Source organism: Amblyomma maculatum, chromosome 10, assembly GCF_055883805.1.
Source record: "Amblyomma maculatum isolate TAMU_Amacu chromosome 10, ASM5588380v1, whole genome shotgun sequence".
In the NCBI taxonomy this organism is placed as follows: Eukaryota; Metazoa; Arthropoda; class Arachnida; order Ixodida; family Ixodidae; genus Amblyomma; species Amblyomma maculatum.
Window position 1 is genome coordinate 17,791,687 of NC_139353.1, and position 17,101 is coordinate 17,808,787.

A 17,101-nucleotide genomic window follows, 5' to 3' on the forward strand; every position below is an offset into this window, starting at 1 on the left:
TCCTCGGTCCCTCTACCGACAGCTTTATTAGAGGATGATAGAATTTTCACATACGCCCAATACCCGCCAGCGCCTCTGTGCTTCTTCACTCGCCGAATGGTTGTAGCTCATTTCACTTTTGTCGAATCTTGGTTGTCTTTCTTCTCGCTTACACTTGGCCTTGCATTCCTCGGAGCTTCAATAGCATTCATCCTCAGACTGCGCTCAAAGCTGACGCTCGCCATGCCCAGGCTAACGACACCGCAGGTAATTCTTTTTTTACTCTGTACGCTGCTCGGACAGAGTCCACCCACATCACCGCGGTGTCTCGTCCTTGTGTGCTGGTCGTTCGGCATGTTCTTTCTAGCCAACTACATACAGACTACCACGACGGCCATTCGTAGCGTTCCGGTATTTTCCAAAAGCATCGGTAGTATGGAAGAACTGAAGCTCCACTTGGATAGAAAGACCATTTTGCCGTGCTCGAGTGCTCATTGGTTCAGGCTGAAATCGAGTTATGAAGTCGGTAACGTGCACTGCCCTGTACTCGCTAGCATTGAGCGGGCGCTGATGCGCTGCGCGCCTATGTGCTACTTCCCAGAACGAACATCGGAGTGCTACAAAAGGGCACGAAGAGGGACTCATGTTGCAGTTTCAGTGTGTAGTGAAGAAGAAATATCGACCGCTTCACAGTTCGGCCTTGTCCCTGGCGACACCTTCCTGTTGCTCCTTCGGGCTTCAGGGATCCATGCTTCGAACCCAATCAGGTATGCTTGAACGTGTATCGTCCGCTGTTCAAAATCTTCCCTGAGATGCGTTTGCAAGTGTGCGAAAACTTTGGCAGAGTTTCGCAGATTCTACCTTCTTTTCCTAGAACCCCGCCGGGGTGGCGCAGTGGTTACGGTGCTCAACTACTGTGCCCAAGGATGCGGGATCAAATCCTGGTCTCGGCGACCGCTTTTCTGTGAAGGCGAAAAGTATTCGCACGTGGGTTGTGCGATTTCAGTGCACGTTAAAGAACCCCAGGTGGTCAAAATTTCCGGAGTCCTCCACTACGGCGTCTCTCATAGCCTGAGTCGCTTCGGGATGCTAAACTCCGCAAATCAAACCAAACCACACCTTTTTATAGAGTTGTAATTGGCTCCACTTCTACAGGTTTTTTAAGGCGAAAACCTGTCTAGGCTCATGATGAATATCTCGCTTCTGCGAGATGTGTCTTCGAGATTCCGCTAGCTGCGTCAGCGGGACGTCGCAATACGTTCTGACGTCAGCATAATTGCCTCGGTAAGGACGTCGCAATAGGCTCTGACGACGAAGCCGAAAGAAAGAAAGTAAAGAAATTGTAACGAGCACATAAACACGCAAGATTGAAAAAGAAGTGATTAGGGGAAAAGACTTTCGCCATTAAGCTCTTGAGTGAAGCTAAGTGCAATTTGGCGCCGTGCTGGGCTGTTGCTACGCGGGGTTCACATCCCACCTCGCTTTAGCAGCTTTGGTCATGAAATATGGTGCTTTCGCTTTGAAACTATAGAGAGCACTGTTTAGCTCCACCTTAAACGGTTCTAACCGACAGCGTTAATGACTCCCATCCGCGATACATGCACCTTGCTGTTCGCCGAATCCCTAATCACATAAGTTTTTCGTCTCTGTTATCTCAAGCTTCATAAGGGCGGCATAGAGTAGTCAGCGACAACGCCATGTAAACGCTACCAGCTCGAAGTTTTCAACATAATCATGCAGGTTGACAGCTGCGAATATATCGGGGGAGAAAATAAATATATTTAATCATGCAATTTACAGTAATTGCTTTCTATTATCACACTCACTACAGGGCATAATCGTCGTATTCACACTGCTTTTTTGTGGTGCCTCATTAAGTTCAGTTCAGTTCAGTCGTGTCCGACTCCTCGTGACCCTATTGCTTGATTTAAAAAGACATCGAGAAATTTTTGAATTTGACTTGATTCTATAGATAACGGCACCTTAATGAAAAGCGGCTAGTCTCACCGATAACGATTTTTTTTTTAATCTGGAAAGGAATAAGAACCAAATGGTTTGGTTTTGTGTGGTTTAACGTCCCAAAACGACTCAGGCTATGAGCGACGCCATAGTTGAGGGCTCTGGAAATTTCGACCCCCTGGGATTCTCCAACATACACTGACATTACACAGCGCACGGGCGCCTTGCTTTTCGCCTCTACCGAAAAACAGCCACCGCGGTTGGGATTCGATCCCGCATCCTTAGACACAGTAGTCGAGCAACCTAATGACTGCACAACCACGGCAAGCCGGATATAAACTGAGTTACCATGTAAACTCCCCTCCACATGCAGTAAGTAAACATAGCGCCGATTGCGCAGGCTATAATAGGCCGCAGTAAAACGGTAAGTTGAGCGAGTTGGTACATAATTAAGTAAAAAACAGCGCAATAACGAAGATAAGAGAGTAGAAAGAAGGGACCAGCGCTGACTAGCAACTGAAGATTTTATTGAAATTAACACAAATATATACTCCATTCACAACCGAGAACACGTATGGGCAGAACTAACAGCACTGATACCTGAAAAATGTGAAACTTAACAATCAAGATACCGCAATTCATAGTCATGATGTGTCGTGGTTTTGCCAATGTGAAATGCGTAGCTTATTTTCCTGGTTAATTTATCGCGGTGCTTGTACAGAATCCTGACATCATTAAAGAGCGGACTACATGGATCTGCATTAGAATTAGGAGGGTTACAACGGCATTCCCTGTAGTGCAAGGCCAAGTTTGAGCACAGGGCCCCATCCAAAGAAGCATTGTGCTCACGTACGCGGGTATTCGCGCACCTGCCCGTCTGGCCTATACATCTTTTTCCACAGGTAAAAGGAACATCATACTCTGGGCCCGTGGCACAGGGGACAAACTTCATGTCATGATTTATCTGGCATTCTTTCTTAGATTTATCTCTTTTCAGTCCTCGTGCTTTTTCTTCCTTAGCTATCCTATCCACCATGGCACAAATTGTGCCTAGCTTATTAGGGGCAGAAAATAGTATCTCTACACCATATCTGCGGCCTACCTGCTTTAAACGATGGGACAGCTGGTGAACGAAGGGGAGGACAGCTATTTTCTTTTTCTCTTTACTTTGAGGTTCGGGTGCTTCATGCAAATGGGATATTTTTACCTTTTTAATTACCTTATTGCATGCTAGTAAGATGGCTTAAATCCTGCTGCCCTGAGCCTGTGAACTTGATGTTTAAAGCTCTTACCGACAGCATGCACACATGATTTAACAATCGCAGACGCTAGGCAAGAAACAGCTATGCCAGTTTTGACTACTTTGGAATGCCCACAACGGTAATTGAGCAACCAGCGAGGCATTTCACATTCACAAAACCGCGACACATGTGTTAGCACCCCACCTGTTCTCATTCATGACTGTGAACTGCTGTATCTTGATTGTTAAGTTTCACATTTTTCAGGTATCAGTGCTGTTAGTTCTGCCCATGCGGGTTCTTGGTTGTGAATGGAGTATATATTTGTGATATTTTCAATAAAATCTTCGGTTGCTAGTCAGCGCTGGTCCCGTCTTTTTTCTACTCTCTTGTATCTGTTATTGCTTTGTTTTTTGCTTAACTATAATAAGCCGACATAAAGCTTCACAATGCGGCTACTAGTCAGTCTCGGCGTGGATATCACAATTACGAATCGAGTGGGGCGCAAATTTTCAAAATCAATCTTCTCACTGACAAATACCTTCTTTTTTGTTTTGCTTCTGTGATAATGTTAACATAATAGGAAAAGGCCTGAGTGCGCTTACATTGAGAGCCAAAGTTTCGAGAACAGTGTGAAATCTACACTGCAGGGATGCGAAATCCTAAGCGTTGCTGGTACGCATGGTGCGTCATGTTTGCTCTCATTATCATTATCAACTAATGCAGCGTCATTGTCACTGCTAATGTAATCGTTATCGCTAATTGTAGCGTCATTGTCACCGCTACTCTCATCATCGCAGTAGACAAGGAAAATTATGATAGCATTCCGCGATCCCGAGCGCGCCGCATGTTGCTTAAAGCGCTTGGCTGGGGATGTAAGGATGGCGATTCGACTTCCGTTGAGACAGGATTTATTTTAACTAACTTGCTCGTATTAGACAAGGAGAATCATAATGTGCGTTTCACGATCCCGCACGTGGCGCAGTTGGTTAAAGCGCCATACCGGTCACGTGCACTTGAATACGAGTGGAGATGAGATTTTTATTTTTTGTATGACGTCATCATGACTTCATTTGATTGACAGCTATAGTGCGACCGAACAAACGTCAACAGTATGGGCCATTAAAGGCTTTCGCCTAAATATAGGAATTAAATTGCCTTCAGATTATCTGCAAACTGTCCCCGAAGTCTAACTCTAAGCATTCAAGCGTACTTCATGCAGCTGCGTAACCTTGGCGTTTCCTCATGCAAGCGCTGAGATTCAGGGGAAAGAGGGCGTATAAAGAAGGCCCAATACTGCCTTTTTTTGGCTTCTCCCGAACATTGTGCTTTTCTCCTGCAGGGCTTTCATAAACTGAAATTATGTTCCCGGGAAACCGCTAGGATGAATGCCGTGTGCTGAAATTGAAGTGCGAACGACAGAGGTTGTTTCAGACTTGAAGTAGTATATAGTTATTCTTTTCGTGCGACCTCTTATCGCGCTCTTTTCTGTTCTCCAATATACGGTTCACGCAGTCCGTATTGAGCGTGTATCATATAGGAAGGTATCGATAATCGATCTAGAATTTTCTCATGTTTTTTTTTTTCTGTCGAGAAATTCGTAGAGAATTTTAATACACATTTTAGAGTTATAAACAGTTACGATTTTCCTCTAAGCAATGATTGGCAAAATGTCACACTTCTGCGCCTTAAAGAACAATAAAACTTGCCAGGTGAACCCAGAAAGCGCAGAACATGTGCTGGAATGGCAGAGATATGGTGCAGTATACGGTGACCGTTTCGTCCACCACCTTGCCGGTGGACAGTTTAACGTAACAACTCCACTGTTAATAACCATCTACCCACCGTTTTTGCGGTGTTAAGACTCAAATGCAAACCTACACATTACAATCCATAAAACATTCTGCCATGTGTCTAGTTAGCTACGTGCCTGTTCAAATTTACGGTTGTTTGTTTGTTTTTTTTTTTTCTTGCGGGAACAGCCTTAGCCGCGGGTGATACTTTAGCAGGCCTCCAGCATCTGGGGCACTTTAAATCACGCTGCACTTCGAAAAATGGGACGAGAAAGTCCAATTTCTCGTTTTTGTTGCCAGATTGAATGCTAACTATTCATAATCTTGCTGCTTATATCGGGCACACTTTGCAGTGTTAAGATGAAAGGCAGCAAAGCAGAGGCGCATTTACTACCACGATACTGGCAAAAATTGCTGCCTTTTTTTTTTTTTTTGCTTGGTTTTGCTTGTGGTGCAAGACAATATTTGCAAAAACGTACTGCGCAGGTACCAGCACGTAAGGCTCTTGAGGGCCGTAGTCGAAACCGGGCTCGGCGCAGCATACCGGAAGTTGGCTGTCCCTCCTGCTGATGAAAAGGAGAACCCGTCTGAGCCTTTCCCCATCTTTTTCGGGGTGTACGCGCTGGGATGTTTCGCTTCCACTTTGGCCTTCTCATGGGAGCTCTTCTGGCACTGGCGTTGTAGAAAGCAACGTTGAAAAGTACCAGAGAGACTATTATCATGCTTAGACGGCACCATTGTCAACTGCTTGCTGTACGAGCCGACGCTGCAGGACCCTTGAAGTATTCAAGATGCCGATATTGCAGGAACAAGTATAACTTGGAGTGATTAGGATGCTGGTTGTGCATCTTTCTGTTCGACACTTAAAATAATTGCTCTTCAGCTTCTCATGTGCTCACGTACGTGTAATATGAATTAACCGATGGACATTCTAATCTATTTTAAACGGCGTTAGAAATAAATAGTTTAGCTCAGAAAGCATAAAACTAAGTCCTTCAAATTTCGACAGTCCGGATGGTGCGTATTGTAATTGAAGATAATTCTGCGTTATGCGATAACGAAAATTTTGTATTAAACATGTTTCCACACACTAGTTTGGTCCAGCCAGCACTAGTCTCCAATACGGCGGATTACAACAAAGCGGCATGCGAAAGTCAAATCAAAGCATGTATCAACGACGCTATAGAGCGCAGGGTGAAATCTAGGACAGGCACAAACGACCGGTAGCAAGAAAAAAGAAAATTGCTTGCCATTAAGCTGACATAGTCAGGAAAGCTGGAGAAGTATGCCAGCATAAACGCTAACTCGAATGCAGTTTGATATCTTTTGCGATTGTTTCCCTCGCAAGCAATACCATGAACTTAGCGATTATTTACAAGTGATCGAAAAGCATTGCTTACATTTTTTTTAAAACACAAATTTTATAGAATATGCTACAGCTTCTTATTGCTTTGGTGAGTCACTTTTTAATGTAATCGAAGGAAGACTAACCTTCAAATTACTGAAAATGCAAGAAATAAATTTTGAAAATCGACAATATTCGAATAACGACTAAATTTAGAAATTAACATTGCTCAAAAGTATTTTTCATAATAAAAACCCAAATATTGCGGAACAGTATTTATTTACTGACTATAGGTGGAACATAACAGAACATTGATAATTAGTCAAGTTTAATGATGAAGCACCTGGCTGCAGGCTGAAAGGCAAGCTGAGGCACAAGAAATTCGTGGGAGTAAGGCAGAAAGCAGCGCTACAGTGGGTTCGCAGAGGGAATGTTCCACGTTAGAAGACCCAAATCTCTAGCATCTTTGGAGAAGCGGATTCGAGCCGCGTTACTGCTATTGAATCATTCGCACCGCTGACCACTCTTTCCTTGAATGGCTCACATCCCTTCCACATTTAGCCTTACCGCAAGACCACAGGTCACGCGAGCGGTAACCACTCGCTTACTGCGCACAGCTGTTATGTGTCTTGTGAACCTCAGGAGAACGCCTTCATGTAAATACCTTTAGGAAATTGTCATAACGTGGCAACCATAGATGCCAGGCAGAACGAATTGTTGTAGGCCATAGATAGTGTTGCGTCGAGGAACACCAAAGTTGACCACCAAAAAGAGTAAATATAACGAGACTCCACCTTTTTTCAACTCGTTTTCAGTAGTGCGTGTGTATGATTTAAAGAACGTACATGAAACGAAGTCTGGCTAGTGAAACCAAAACGATCTGCGTAGAGAGAGGTATCACAAAGCAGTCAGACGATCTACGTTTGATGCAGAATACAACGTGTCGCGACGGTTCCTCCGCCAGAGCATGAGCCTGTTTGAAAGGAAGAAATTGGTGAAGGAATACGAATAATGTGGCCTGCTCAGATACTGATCAAATTTCAAACATTGATGTTGTTGAAACTGGTTTGATGTAATCGTGTGATTCAAGCCAGTTCTGAACGGCGTAAGCGGTGCAAGAGAATTTATGCAAGAGGTCATACAAGTTCTTTTGAGTGTGTTGAAACTATTTGTGGCGCTAAGAGCGTACAGCGCCACGCACCGCTCGGAATATAAAACACGTAAAGTCCTTTGTTAAAGAAATTTTATCCTTTTACACAAACAAGAACATCAGTCTGCAAATATTTTGTCATTTAAGCCACTGAGCTAAAAGCAAGGAGTTGTGTTTTCCGCTGTTTCTGAATTGAACCTTGAGACTGGAACCTCCCTAAAATATGGTCGAGTCACTGATTCATGCAAAAAAAAAAAAAAGGTTCTCGATACCGAGGAAGCTGCAGACGAGTCTGCGATGTGGTCTGAAAACGGCTCTTCACGGCCTTCACCAAAAAGCATAACAGTGATGATTTTTGCTTTGATTCTATTTGAGTGAAATTTTAAATTATCTAATGTGGTTGTACAACGAAATTTGTTATTTAGACCGGTGCCTTTACGTACACTTGGAATATGCCCTTCTAAATATACTTGCAAATTACGAGCGCTGCGACGGAGAACAACAACGAGAGAGTAATGACAAGGACAGGCGCTACTATCAACTGAACGTTTATTCGAAGAACACAGATTAAATACTCGCAGAAGACAACCAAAGGCACATGCGCTTCACAGATTTTTCCTAGCTATCCAGATATACAATCTCACATTCTTGGATGCTTACAGATGGTGAGCTCACGCACGTGTCACTGTTCTTATGGATGTGATATGACTCTGACAGTTCTCTAGTTATTTGATCTTTGTGTCTAAACTTAATCTCGGTTAATCTTAATCAAATGACTAGAGAACTGTCAGAGTCATATCACATCCATAAGAACAGTGACACGTGCGTGAGCTCACCATCTGTAAGCATCCAAGAATGTGAGATTGTATATCTGGATAGCTAGGAAAATTCTGTGAAGCGCATGTGCCTTTGGTTGTCTTCTGCGAGTATTTAATCTGTGTTCTTCGAATAGCTGGGTTCTTGGATAGCTAGGAAACTTCTGTGAAGCGCATGTGCCTTTGGTTGTCTTCTGCGAGTATTTAATCTGTGTTCTTCGAATAAACGTTCAGTTGATAGTAGCGCCTGTCCTTGTCACTACTCTCTCGTTGTTGTTCTCCGTCGCAGCGCTCGTAATTTGCAATCATGTACCAACTAGCTCAACTTTCCGTATTACTCTAAATATACGTGCTGCGTCATTAACCTTTGCACTAGAGTTCATTGGGGGCGCCTTCGTCAATAATTTTGGCTTTATGTTTTGTTCAGAGGACATGCAAACGAACAAGTCAAGACGAAGGCAAGCTAACCACGAAGCAGAGCCATAGGGCATCCTAGACAGTTTAAGACATGGTGTACACCGATTTTAAAGGTTCACTAACTCGGAGGAAGAAATTCAAACCGTTTCTCGTTTTGCCAAATCTTAGGTCATTCGTCTGTATGCGGAAAATAAAATGAATCTTTCCAGTAGTCTGAATCAACGTCCAATTCCTGTGTTTGTCTCCTCCGTCGAATACGGTTGCCAATAGGTTCTCGAAAATGAGTCGCACTCAAAAATTTGTTTCTCATTTCTTAGTTGTTGTTTTTTTACATTTGTATGTACTGCGCTTCTTTTGTACTTTTGGGGTTGACTGCGCTGAATCTCACTTTACTTATGAAGAGTTAAGTGCGTAATAGTGTTTTACAACTCGTTAAAAACGGTGTATTTCATTACTCTAACAATATGCGCGAGCATCTTTGTAAGCGTAGGCGCTTTTCAACATTTTGTGACTGCTGTCAGTACACGTAAGCTTTGTCGTTTCTTTTTCTGTATGCACGCTTGCTTTGTGTGTCCTTGGCTTCAATGAGCGCGTATGTGTACAATCAATGTCTGCTGTCTTGACCAATTAAACTCTCTACTGTCTGAGGGCTCAGCACTGCCTAACATTGCTTTAGTTGGATCAGTGGCCACTGTGCAGTCTCAGCGTGACCTTTCTGGGCAGGGCAGGGCTGGGCAGGGCTGGGCAGGGCAGGGCAGGGCAGGGCAGGGCAGGGCTGCGCAGTGCAAGGCAGATACGTAAATAGGCATGCGGCCAGGCAGGCAGACAGACGATGTACCTTTCTTCTTGTCGCCTAGACTTGACATTTTTCTTTAAAATTTGCAATCTTTTCAATGGCTTTACAATATAAATAACGTCTTATTTCTCTACTCAGAAACGTACCCGGAGGAACACCCGCAACCACAAAGGTGCGATAAGGTATGCGCGGATCTGTAGGTCATTTAAATAAACTTATTATACATCTGTCAAGATAACAATTTCAATTTCGAAGCCAGAAACATAGAAGAAATGACAAAGAACTGTCCCTAATTTTTCTATTTTATTTGAGATGAAACAGCTGCTCGAACTCTCGCCTGTGTAAACCACCTAATTGTGCAAGCAATGCACGATCACCGCTATAGTAACTGTTGATTACTTTTCTTTCAGGGCACATTGGTAAATTCGTTAGCTTTCATTGGGCGCTATAGGGCCAGTGTACTGGTTGTCAATATTTATCTGCTTTACCTTTAGGGTCAGTCAGACATCTCGGCTAGGGACAGTTCGAAAATATTTTCTTTCAGAGCAGATATATTTCAATGCGTATTCTATTATGTATTTTAGTTGCCACAAATTGCTTTGAAAGAGAATGCTTTCTTAAGGACCGGATTTCATTGCCATAAGGGCAGTTTGATCGACAAGTCCAATGGCTAATGCAATTTCTTCTTTCTTGTTAGGCGGGAGTTTGTGTCAACTACGCATTTTTAAAAGCGGTTCAGCCTAGAAAAAAAGAACCTAGCCGACACAGACAGAGCTTGCATGCACAATGACGCCAAGTGTCCAGTGGCCCTGCCAAATGAACGAGCTCTTACCATGTGTCTTATGATTTATATTTTTTTTATTATTTTGTGTTCGCCCCTCTTCTCTATAATGCAGTTATCCTTAAGGTAGTGTAAATTATTAAATGGATAAAGACAAGGAGAACACTGCAGCGATTAGCTCATCACTTCGATTTTCATGTCTGATGCCAGCATTTTGACAGAGGTTAATGGGACACTTTATTATTAGTCGTGTTGCGTATCGACTAACGTGTTGGCTTTCTTGTTTGAATTCGATATTTATTTATAGGTCTTCATGAGGCATTATTAGAAGGTATCTGGGCAACGTTTCTATCTTTCCAAGGTAGTGGTGAATTATACTGGGGCGTCAAGGGATCCATCCTTCTCCTCAATACAAAATTTTCTATATTTTCCGGCTATACATTCTTGTAGAACTTAATGGCGCAATATCATTATTCAAATAATCATTAACATAAATGGGCCAATGGCGTCAACGAAGACGTGTCCCAGTGGTCTTCAATTAACTTGTTAACATATAGTTGGTTAGCTACGTCTCCTTTATCCCGCGCGTAATTTCACCCGCCCGTTGCCTCTGACTCCCCGTGCTAGTTTTGTGTTGCCTTGGTAATCAGTCCATTGCCTTTAGATACTCGCTTACATTCCAACTGCAGTATTATGCCAAAATAAGTACGTAATATATGATGACCTAGAAAAAATAAAAATTTCGCTTTGTGTACAAAAAAAAAAAAAAATGGCTGCTCCCTTCACGCACCTACAGCATGAGTTTCCGAATAGCAATTTAAGGCATCAAATTTAGCTAAACGAAGCTTCCGTTTTTAAAATTCGCAGTTCGCGAAGCCATTTTTTTGAAAACCATGTATTTATTCCGCACAAGAGAACGATTTGCGACCTTTTGGACTCAGGTATTCGTTACCGTATGTTTCCTCATTAAACTCCTAAAATTTCCCAATATTTAAACAAAAACGTTTCATCAACCGGTTTTCATTGATGTTTTAGGAACATTTAGGTAAGTTTATGGTAGTAAAAGTACTGCTAGAGGTTAGTATATATCATCGACTGCAGGCAAAGCATGTCCATGCAGATAGTCTGAATAGTGACGTATCGCCGTGATGATAGTGCTGAGCAGTGCAAATTGTGCTTGCTAATTTTATTTTTAAGCGCTATTGAGCTGTTACGACGCTATCGCAAGGTGGCAGCTTTGCTTTCGGGTTCGTTAGTCGAAGGCAAACTAACAAGCATCAGCCTCAGCCGCCGTGGCCGCGATGAGCCCGATGCTCGCTTAGAAAGCAAAGCGCGCCCTCAAGACTTCCAAAACGTAACAATAAATCAATCAATCAACCAACCAACCAAATGTTCGGGTAATTACGCACGGTAGAACGTGCTTTAAACAACAATAAAAGAGCGAGTTTTGACAATTCTATCCCGGTGATGGTATCTGCGCATATTGCTCACAACACGTGCTAAGTCTAAAGCCAGTATTCAGCCCATACTGATTAATGTTTGCAGTCTAGTCCCTACTATTCAAACATTTTGCGACCAAATACGAGGCTATGATTCTTCACAAAAGTACTGAAATACTCTCTAATGTGCTGGTTTTCTCTCACCTCTACCAGGATAGTGACTGCAAGGGCATAAAAAAATGTGTGCCTCACAACGACGTCGCAGTCAACTGCAGGAAAGCGAATTTCTGTGAGTCGTTTTGCTGCGGAATCAAAGTAATAGCAAGCAAGCGGATGCGCGCCCGCACGAAAGAACCATTGCCACTGTGAAAAATTGACACGTCTTTCATTTTTCAGCAAAAAACTGTCCAAAGGAAGCCCAGCGATCTAAAATTGAGAGAAAGGTGGACAGACTAAACAACAAAATTTTTTTCAATGCCCAGCTTTCTATCTTTATGTTTAAACTACCCCGAAAGGAAGTTCGAGGAACATAAGAAACCTAAATTAAACCGCTTCAAGGAACGTCCAGTGATTGTCCGCTAGAAGCTAGGTTGAAATCAATTTTAACTTCAGCACGTAGGCTGACTTTGGATCGTTGCCCAACTGCATAAATTTGTTACAGAAAAGCAAACTATGTACTTTTGATAACATTACGATGCGTATCCACTGGCACTGAATCTGTCGGAAGAATCTATCGCGGTTAGATAGGAATTTTGTGATATAGTGTGAAAGAGACAACACTGCCGCATAGGAAGCAAGCTGCTCGCTGAAAGACATTCGAGACTCATGGGAAGATTTCACAACATCCGAGTACGCACTGCCGTCTACGTGTATTTCTTTTTTTTTTTCAGCCCATATGAAAGAGGACTGAACAAGGGGACAGGGAAGAGGGGAGGGGGGGGGGGAGGGGGGGGGGCTTTTCAGTTCGCAAGTCAAGCTAACGTTTCGACTAGTGGGTTCGACTTGCGAAGTGAGGTTCCTCCCTCTACCCTTGCATTCGTTCATCCCATGTAGCCATCTTCTTTCTCTCGTTCTACCCTGGATCTTCCTTCAGCCTAGATGCAGTAGAGTTGTTCAGAACTTGTGCGGCATCTTTGGTACTCTCCTGCCAATGACATATAAGGCGCCAACGCGAAAACGTCTTAACTATAGCAAGATCTGGAATGACTATTTACGTGTGCTTCAGTGTGTTCATATTTATGCGCTGATATTAACAAAATTATTAGTTTGGTCAAATAAGCTGCCACACTAAAGGTCTATTCACACTTGCGACTAGATGAGGACGCGCGACTACCAGTCGCGCGACCAGAGGAGAGGAGCTCGCCACTACCGTGTTCACACTTGCGACTGTCGCCTTCCCGAAAAACGAGTTGGGAGTAGGAGAGCTGCAGGGCGATGACAGCGAACGTCGGTAGCGGCCGCTTGCCAGCCACTTCAGCTTTTTCAGGCGAGAACGCCGACGACGAATAGACGGTGTCAGTATAAAATGTTGCGCCTGCGTGAAAAACCCATTTCTCAAAAGTTCATTGTACTTACCGGATAGTCCGAATATCTTTCCAATATCCTCCCAGGCCATATCCTTCTCCCTGTCTTTGAATTCTGGGTGCCGTTTGTTGAGAAGGTAGGGGTATTCTTTAATTGCATTGAGAAGGTGCTCGATCGAGTACTCCGGAACCTCGCTGATTGGTGCAATGGTTTGCGACTAGTAGTCGCGCGACTAGAAATTCGAGCAGTGCCCGATCGGCCCGCGGCAGTCGCTTTTCGACCGATGCGACCATTTGCGACTGTCGCTTTTCGACCAAAACGGTCGCGCGACCGCTGCTGGTCGCAAGTGTGAACGGGCCTTAAAGGTCTTTTCTGACTGGAGCCCGCTTCGTCCAGCTGTATAGAACACGTGTTCGTTTTCATGTGCAGCCTGTGCATTTCAGTTAAACCTAATTTCAGACAGCAAATTTACGTTTGTTACCAACTGCAGTACGCATACGGGAAGTACATAAGGCTGCACGCAATCCATTACAGTGTACGGTCAGAAACATATGCCTTGGTCTAATCTTAATCCCTCGCACCACAGTGGTTTAACGAAGCTAGAGGTAAGGCCCAGTTAACATGGCGTGAATTCTGTGTTAAGTAATCAAAGTTTTGGCTGGTCAATAAACGTATGCGTCCTCCAAGTATGAAACTGTTACTTGGCAAATTTCGACCTAATCACTCTAAAAAAGAAAGATCAGCTAGTTGGCTGTATTAGAAGGGTTGTCTATCCCATTGCTTCCGTCATTTCTTTTTGCAGGCATTTGGGCGGAAGAATATAACTGTTCGGTGAGCAGTGGCAGATATTTTTACTCCTCTGATAATTCTGGTGGAAAAACGTCCCCTTTTTTGCAAATATTCAATTCAGCCCTCTAACTGCATGTGCGAAAATGACTGTTTTACAGAATCTCTCAAGCTTTTTCTCAGACAGAAAAATTTCTTCTTGCATTCTATTGACTTTGTCGTTTTACAGACTTCTGGGCCAAAATAAATTGTCTCTATATCACTCAACTTAATTAGCCAAGAATCGCTTTGAAGCATGTTTCCTCTCATTTTCTTTTTCTATCTCTCACCTTCCTGAGGTCATGTTAGACGTTAGAAGCCATGTTTTTTCCTTTAATGTGAATGTTTAATAAACTTTTGTTTTTTAAACATATGTTTTATAACGTACCACAATTCTGCACAGAAAAATAACTGTGACCACAAAAGCAGGCTGAATGGCGCGCTTTGCGAAGAAGGCACCACAGCTGTGCTCGAAAAACCGGTAAATAATTCGCATCTTTTCTCGGTACATTAGTTATTCCCAACCTTGACACGATTCAATGCTTGATTATTGAAAATAAAAAAGAAAGGCTTTATTACCACACCTTCCGTCTATCATAACGTCTATTCAAAACAACCCTAGGCCCCAGGAAAGCAGTAAGCTGTGGTAATTAGTGTCTCATAATTGTTTAAAACGTCCAAAACATAGGACGAGGTCAAAAATATAGACAAAAGCGTGAAGAGCATCTGTCCTCTCTTTGTCTATTTCTTCCTTCTTCTCTATTTCTCCTTTATGCGCTAGTCTTTCTAATTAGCGGATAAGGGAGCTTTGTGACCCGAGGTCTCTTACCGCATTCGCAGTGCCTGGAGGGTTTCTACTGCCGAAAAATGAACTGCTATTGGCCAGAATACGAGTGTGAGTCATCTTATCTATTTGTGTTTTCACTGACGATCGAAACTTCTAAAAGTTGTGGTCATCGAAATTTTTGTTTCTTTTTCAGAATATTAGCTCTCTGCTGTAATTTTCTGGTGGTGAATAAAATATAATGAGGAATATCTCAAAGTCGATCTATTAGAACAGAATTTGCAATCACAAAGAAATAAATAAAGCAGAACCGTCAGAAGCGGTAATCAAAGTCTATAAGGTCAAGGCAGCAACGAGTAGGTGTAAGGAAAGCTGGAATGAGTGTATAAGAAACATCAGAAACCTTACTTCCGGGTGATTTCTAAAAGCCCTACATTCTATGAACACTGCAACTTTCTCACCTTTCTCGAATTCCGAAAGTATTGAGCAGTTGAAACTGATCAGGCACGGGCTCTCGTCCCTCCGTGTGCGGCAAACCTCCCCCTCCGCTGTCACACCCTGGCATAGCAGGCTGCACTTTAGAGGATCCCGGTCTGAGTTGCCCGGACTCCAGCCGTCGCTCAGACATGAACTCCTTTTCAAAACTTACATTACTGCTCAAAGTACCCTGCTTGCAACTGCCAGAATACCGAGGCAGATATTCACTACTTGTGCGCTCGCTCGGCGCTGAAGCGAATGTGAATTCGGCAGCTGGCAGCAGCGGGTTTTCCTCCAAAAACTTGTCTTGTACATTGCGTAGACGCAGAGGCCACATCATCGCTCCCTCATCAATTTCATTAGATTACCCAAATTTTCTTCATTCATTTACACTCATTTCTATTTTTCTTGAATTTATATGTCCTTGGGTAAGGGTAATAAACAGTGTTATCGCAAAAAAATGATAAAAATAAAAATCCTTCTCGTGTTCTTTTTCCGCCTTTCTTTTGAAATATACCTCACAATTAAGGCAAGGGTTCCGACCCCTAACTACGGAAAAGAAGGAGATATATTATGCTGGAGGGGCCTGAAAAGAAAATTCCTGTTCCCCACCATAAATTGACAAATAGGGGGGAGGTGGAGAAATGTGGATTTTTGTTACTAGAGATGAAGACCATCGATTACACCGTCTTTCAAATACTTTTTTAACCCTTTTTTAAAGCGACACATTATATTCATAGCACTCTTCTTTTTACTTTTTAAGTACTTTAGTGCAGGAAATTTCTTCAAATTATTTTGCTGAAATAGTTTGTAAGAGAGTTTCTGATATAGAACCTATCTGCGTCCTAGGTAAGACTTGTTGGCTCTCTCAACTATAGCATTTATGCGAAAATGTCAGGCTATTTTGGCATTTTTCTTGATATCCGGCTCTCGCCTGGTTAGACCAAAATTATATTTGCCGGTACTACGCAAGCCTTCAGTAGAAACTGGAAGTCAATTATTCTAATTGTGTGATGCAGCCAACAAGTTGCACCAAGAGTACAGATGTCACCAGCTTTGTTAGACCCGGCGTGAAAGATGAAGTAATTCTATCGAAGTAGTCATTTGGCTAGCAGTGAATGCTTCGTCGTTTTTTATCCCGTACCACTCCCGTCGCGATTCTGAGTTACACGAGTTTCAATTCGCAACCGCAAAGCAGTGCAGTGGATCCAAGGTTCGGCATAACTTTCTCTGTTCTCGATTATGGAATGACACGGAAACCAAAGTGTAGAAGTATCTTCGCGTCCTACCTTCATCAAAACGGGGCTGCGGTGGCCTGGATGGGGAATTACACCTGTTATTCTGTAGCCGACATAAATTATTAAATAGTATGCGAGGTCAATTCTCGCTGAGACAATGAGCTGCTCATAAACGCCCCTCCCTTCCTTCTTTATTAGGCCGAAATAACAGATTCCCATTTCCCTAGGCTCTAATCTCCATCTACCATTGTGCTCATTTCTCCTTGAAACTTGGCAAAGCTTTTGTCAACATTGCGCAGGCGTTCAGCTATGGAGTGCGTTACTGAGCCAGCACTGGTGCGTTGCGGCCAGCTTAATATAACGTTTAGAGAACAAGGCGTGCTTTAGTGGTCATGAAGTCCAGGTATTGACGCCCGGTCCCGGCTTGCACGCACTGATCAAAGATAGCAGATGTGCAACCGCTCGTCAGTTTGTCATTTTGCACACTTTAAACAACCTTGAACAGTTGAAATTATTGTGGAGTATAGCTTCCCTACAATAT

General features: G+C 43.1%; 1 protein-coding gene across 1 annotated transcript in view; it reads left to right on the plus strand.

Annotated features, from left to right (window-relative positions):
- Positions 1-222: 222 nt before the first annotated feature.
- The window catches only part of LOC146175703 (uncharacterized), a 46,266-nt gene continuing 29,387 nt past the window's right edge, over positions 223-17,101 (plus strand). Inside the window, exons 1-2 of the mRNA XM_084581187.1 lie at positions 223-246; positions 14,902-14,956. Of these exons, the coding sequence (XP_084437313.1) occupies positions 223-246; positions 14,902-14,956 (79 nt within the window). The remainder of the gene's footprint in view (positions 247-14,901; positions 14,957-17,101) is intronic.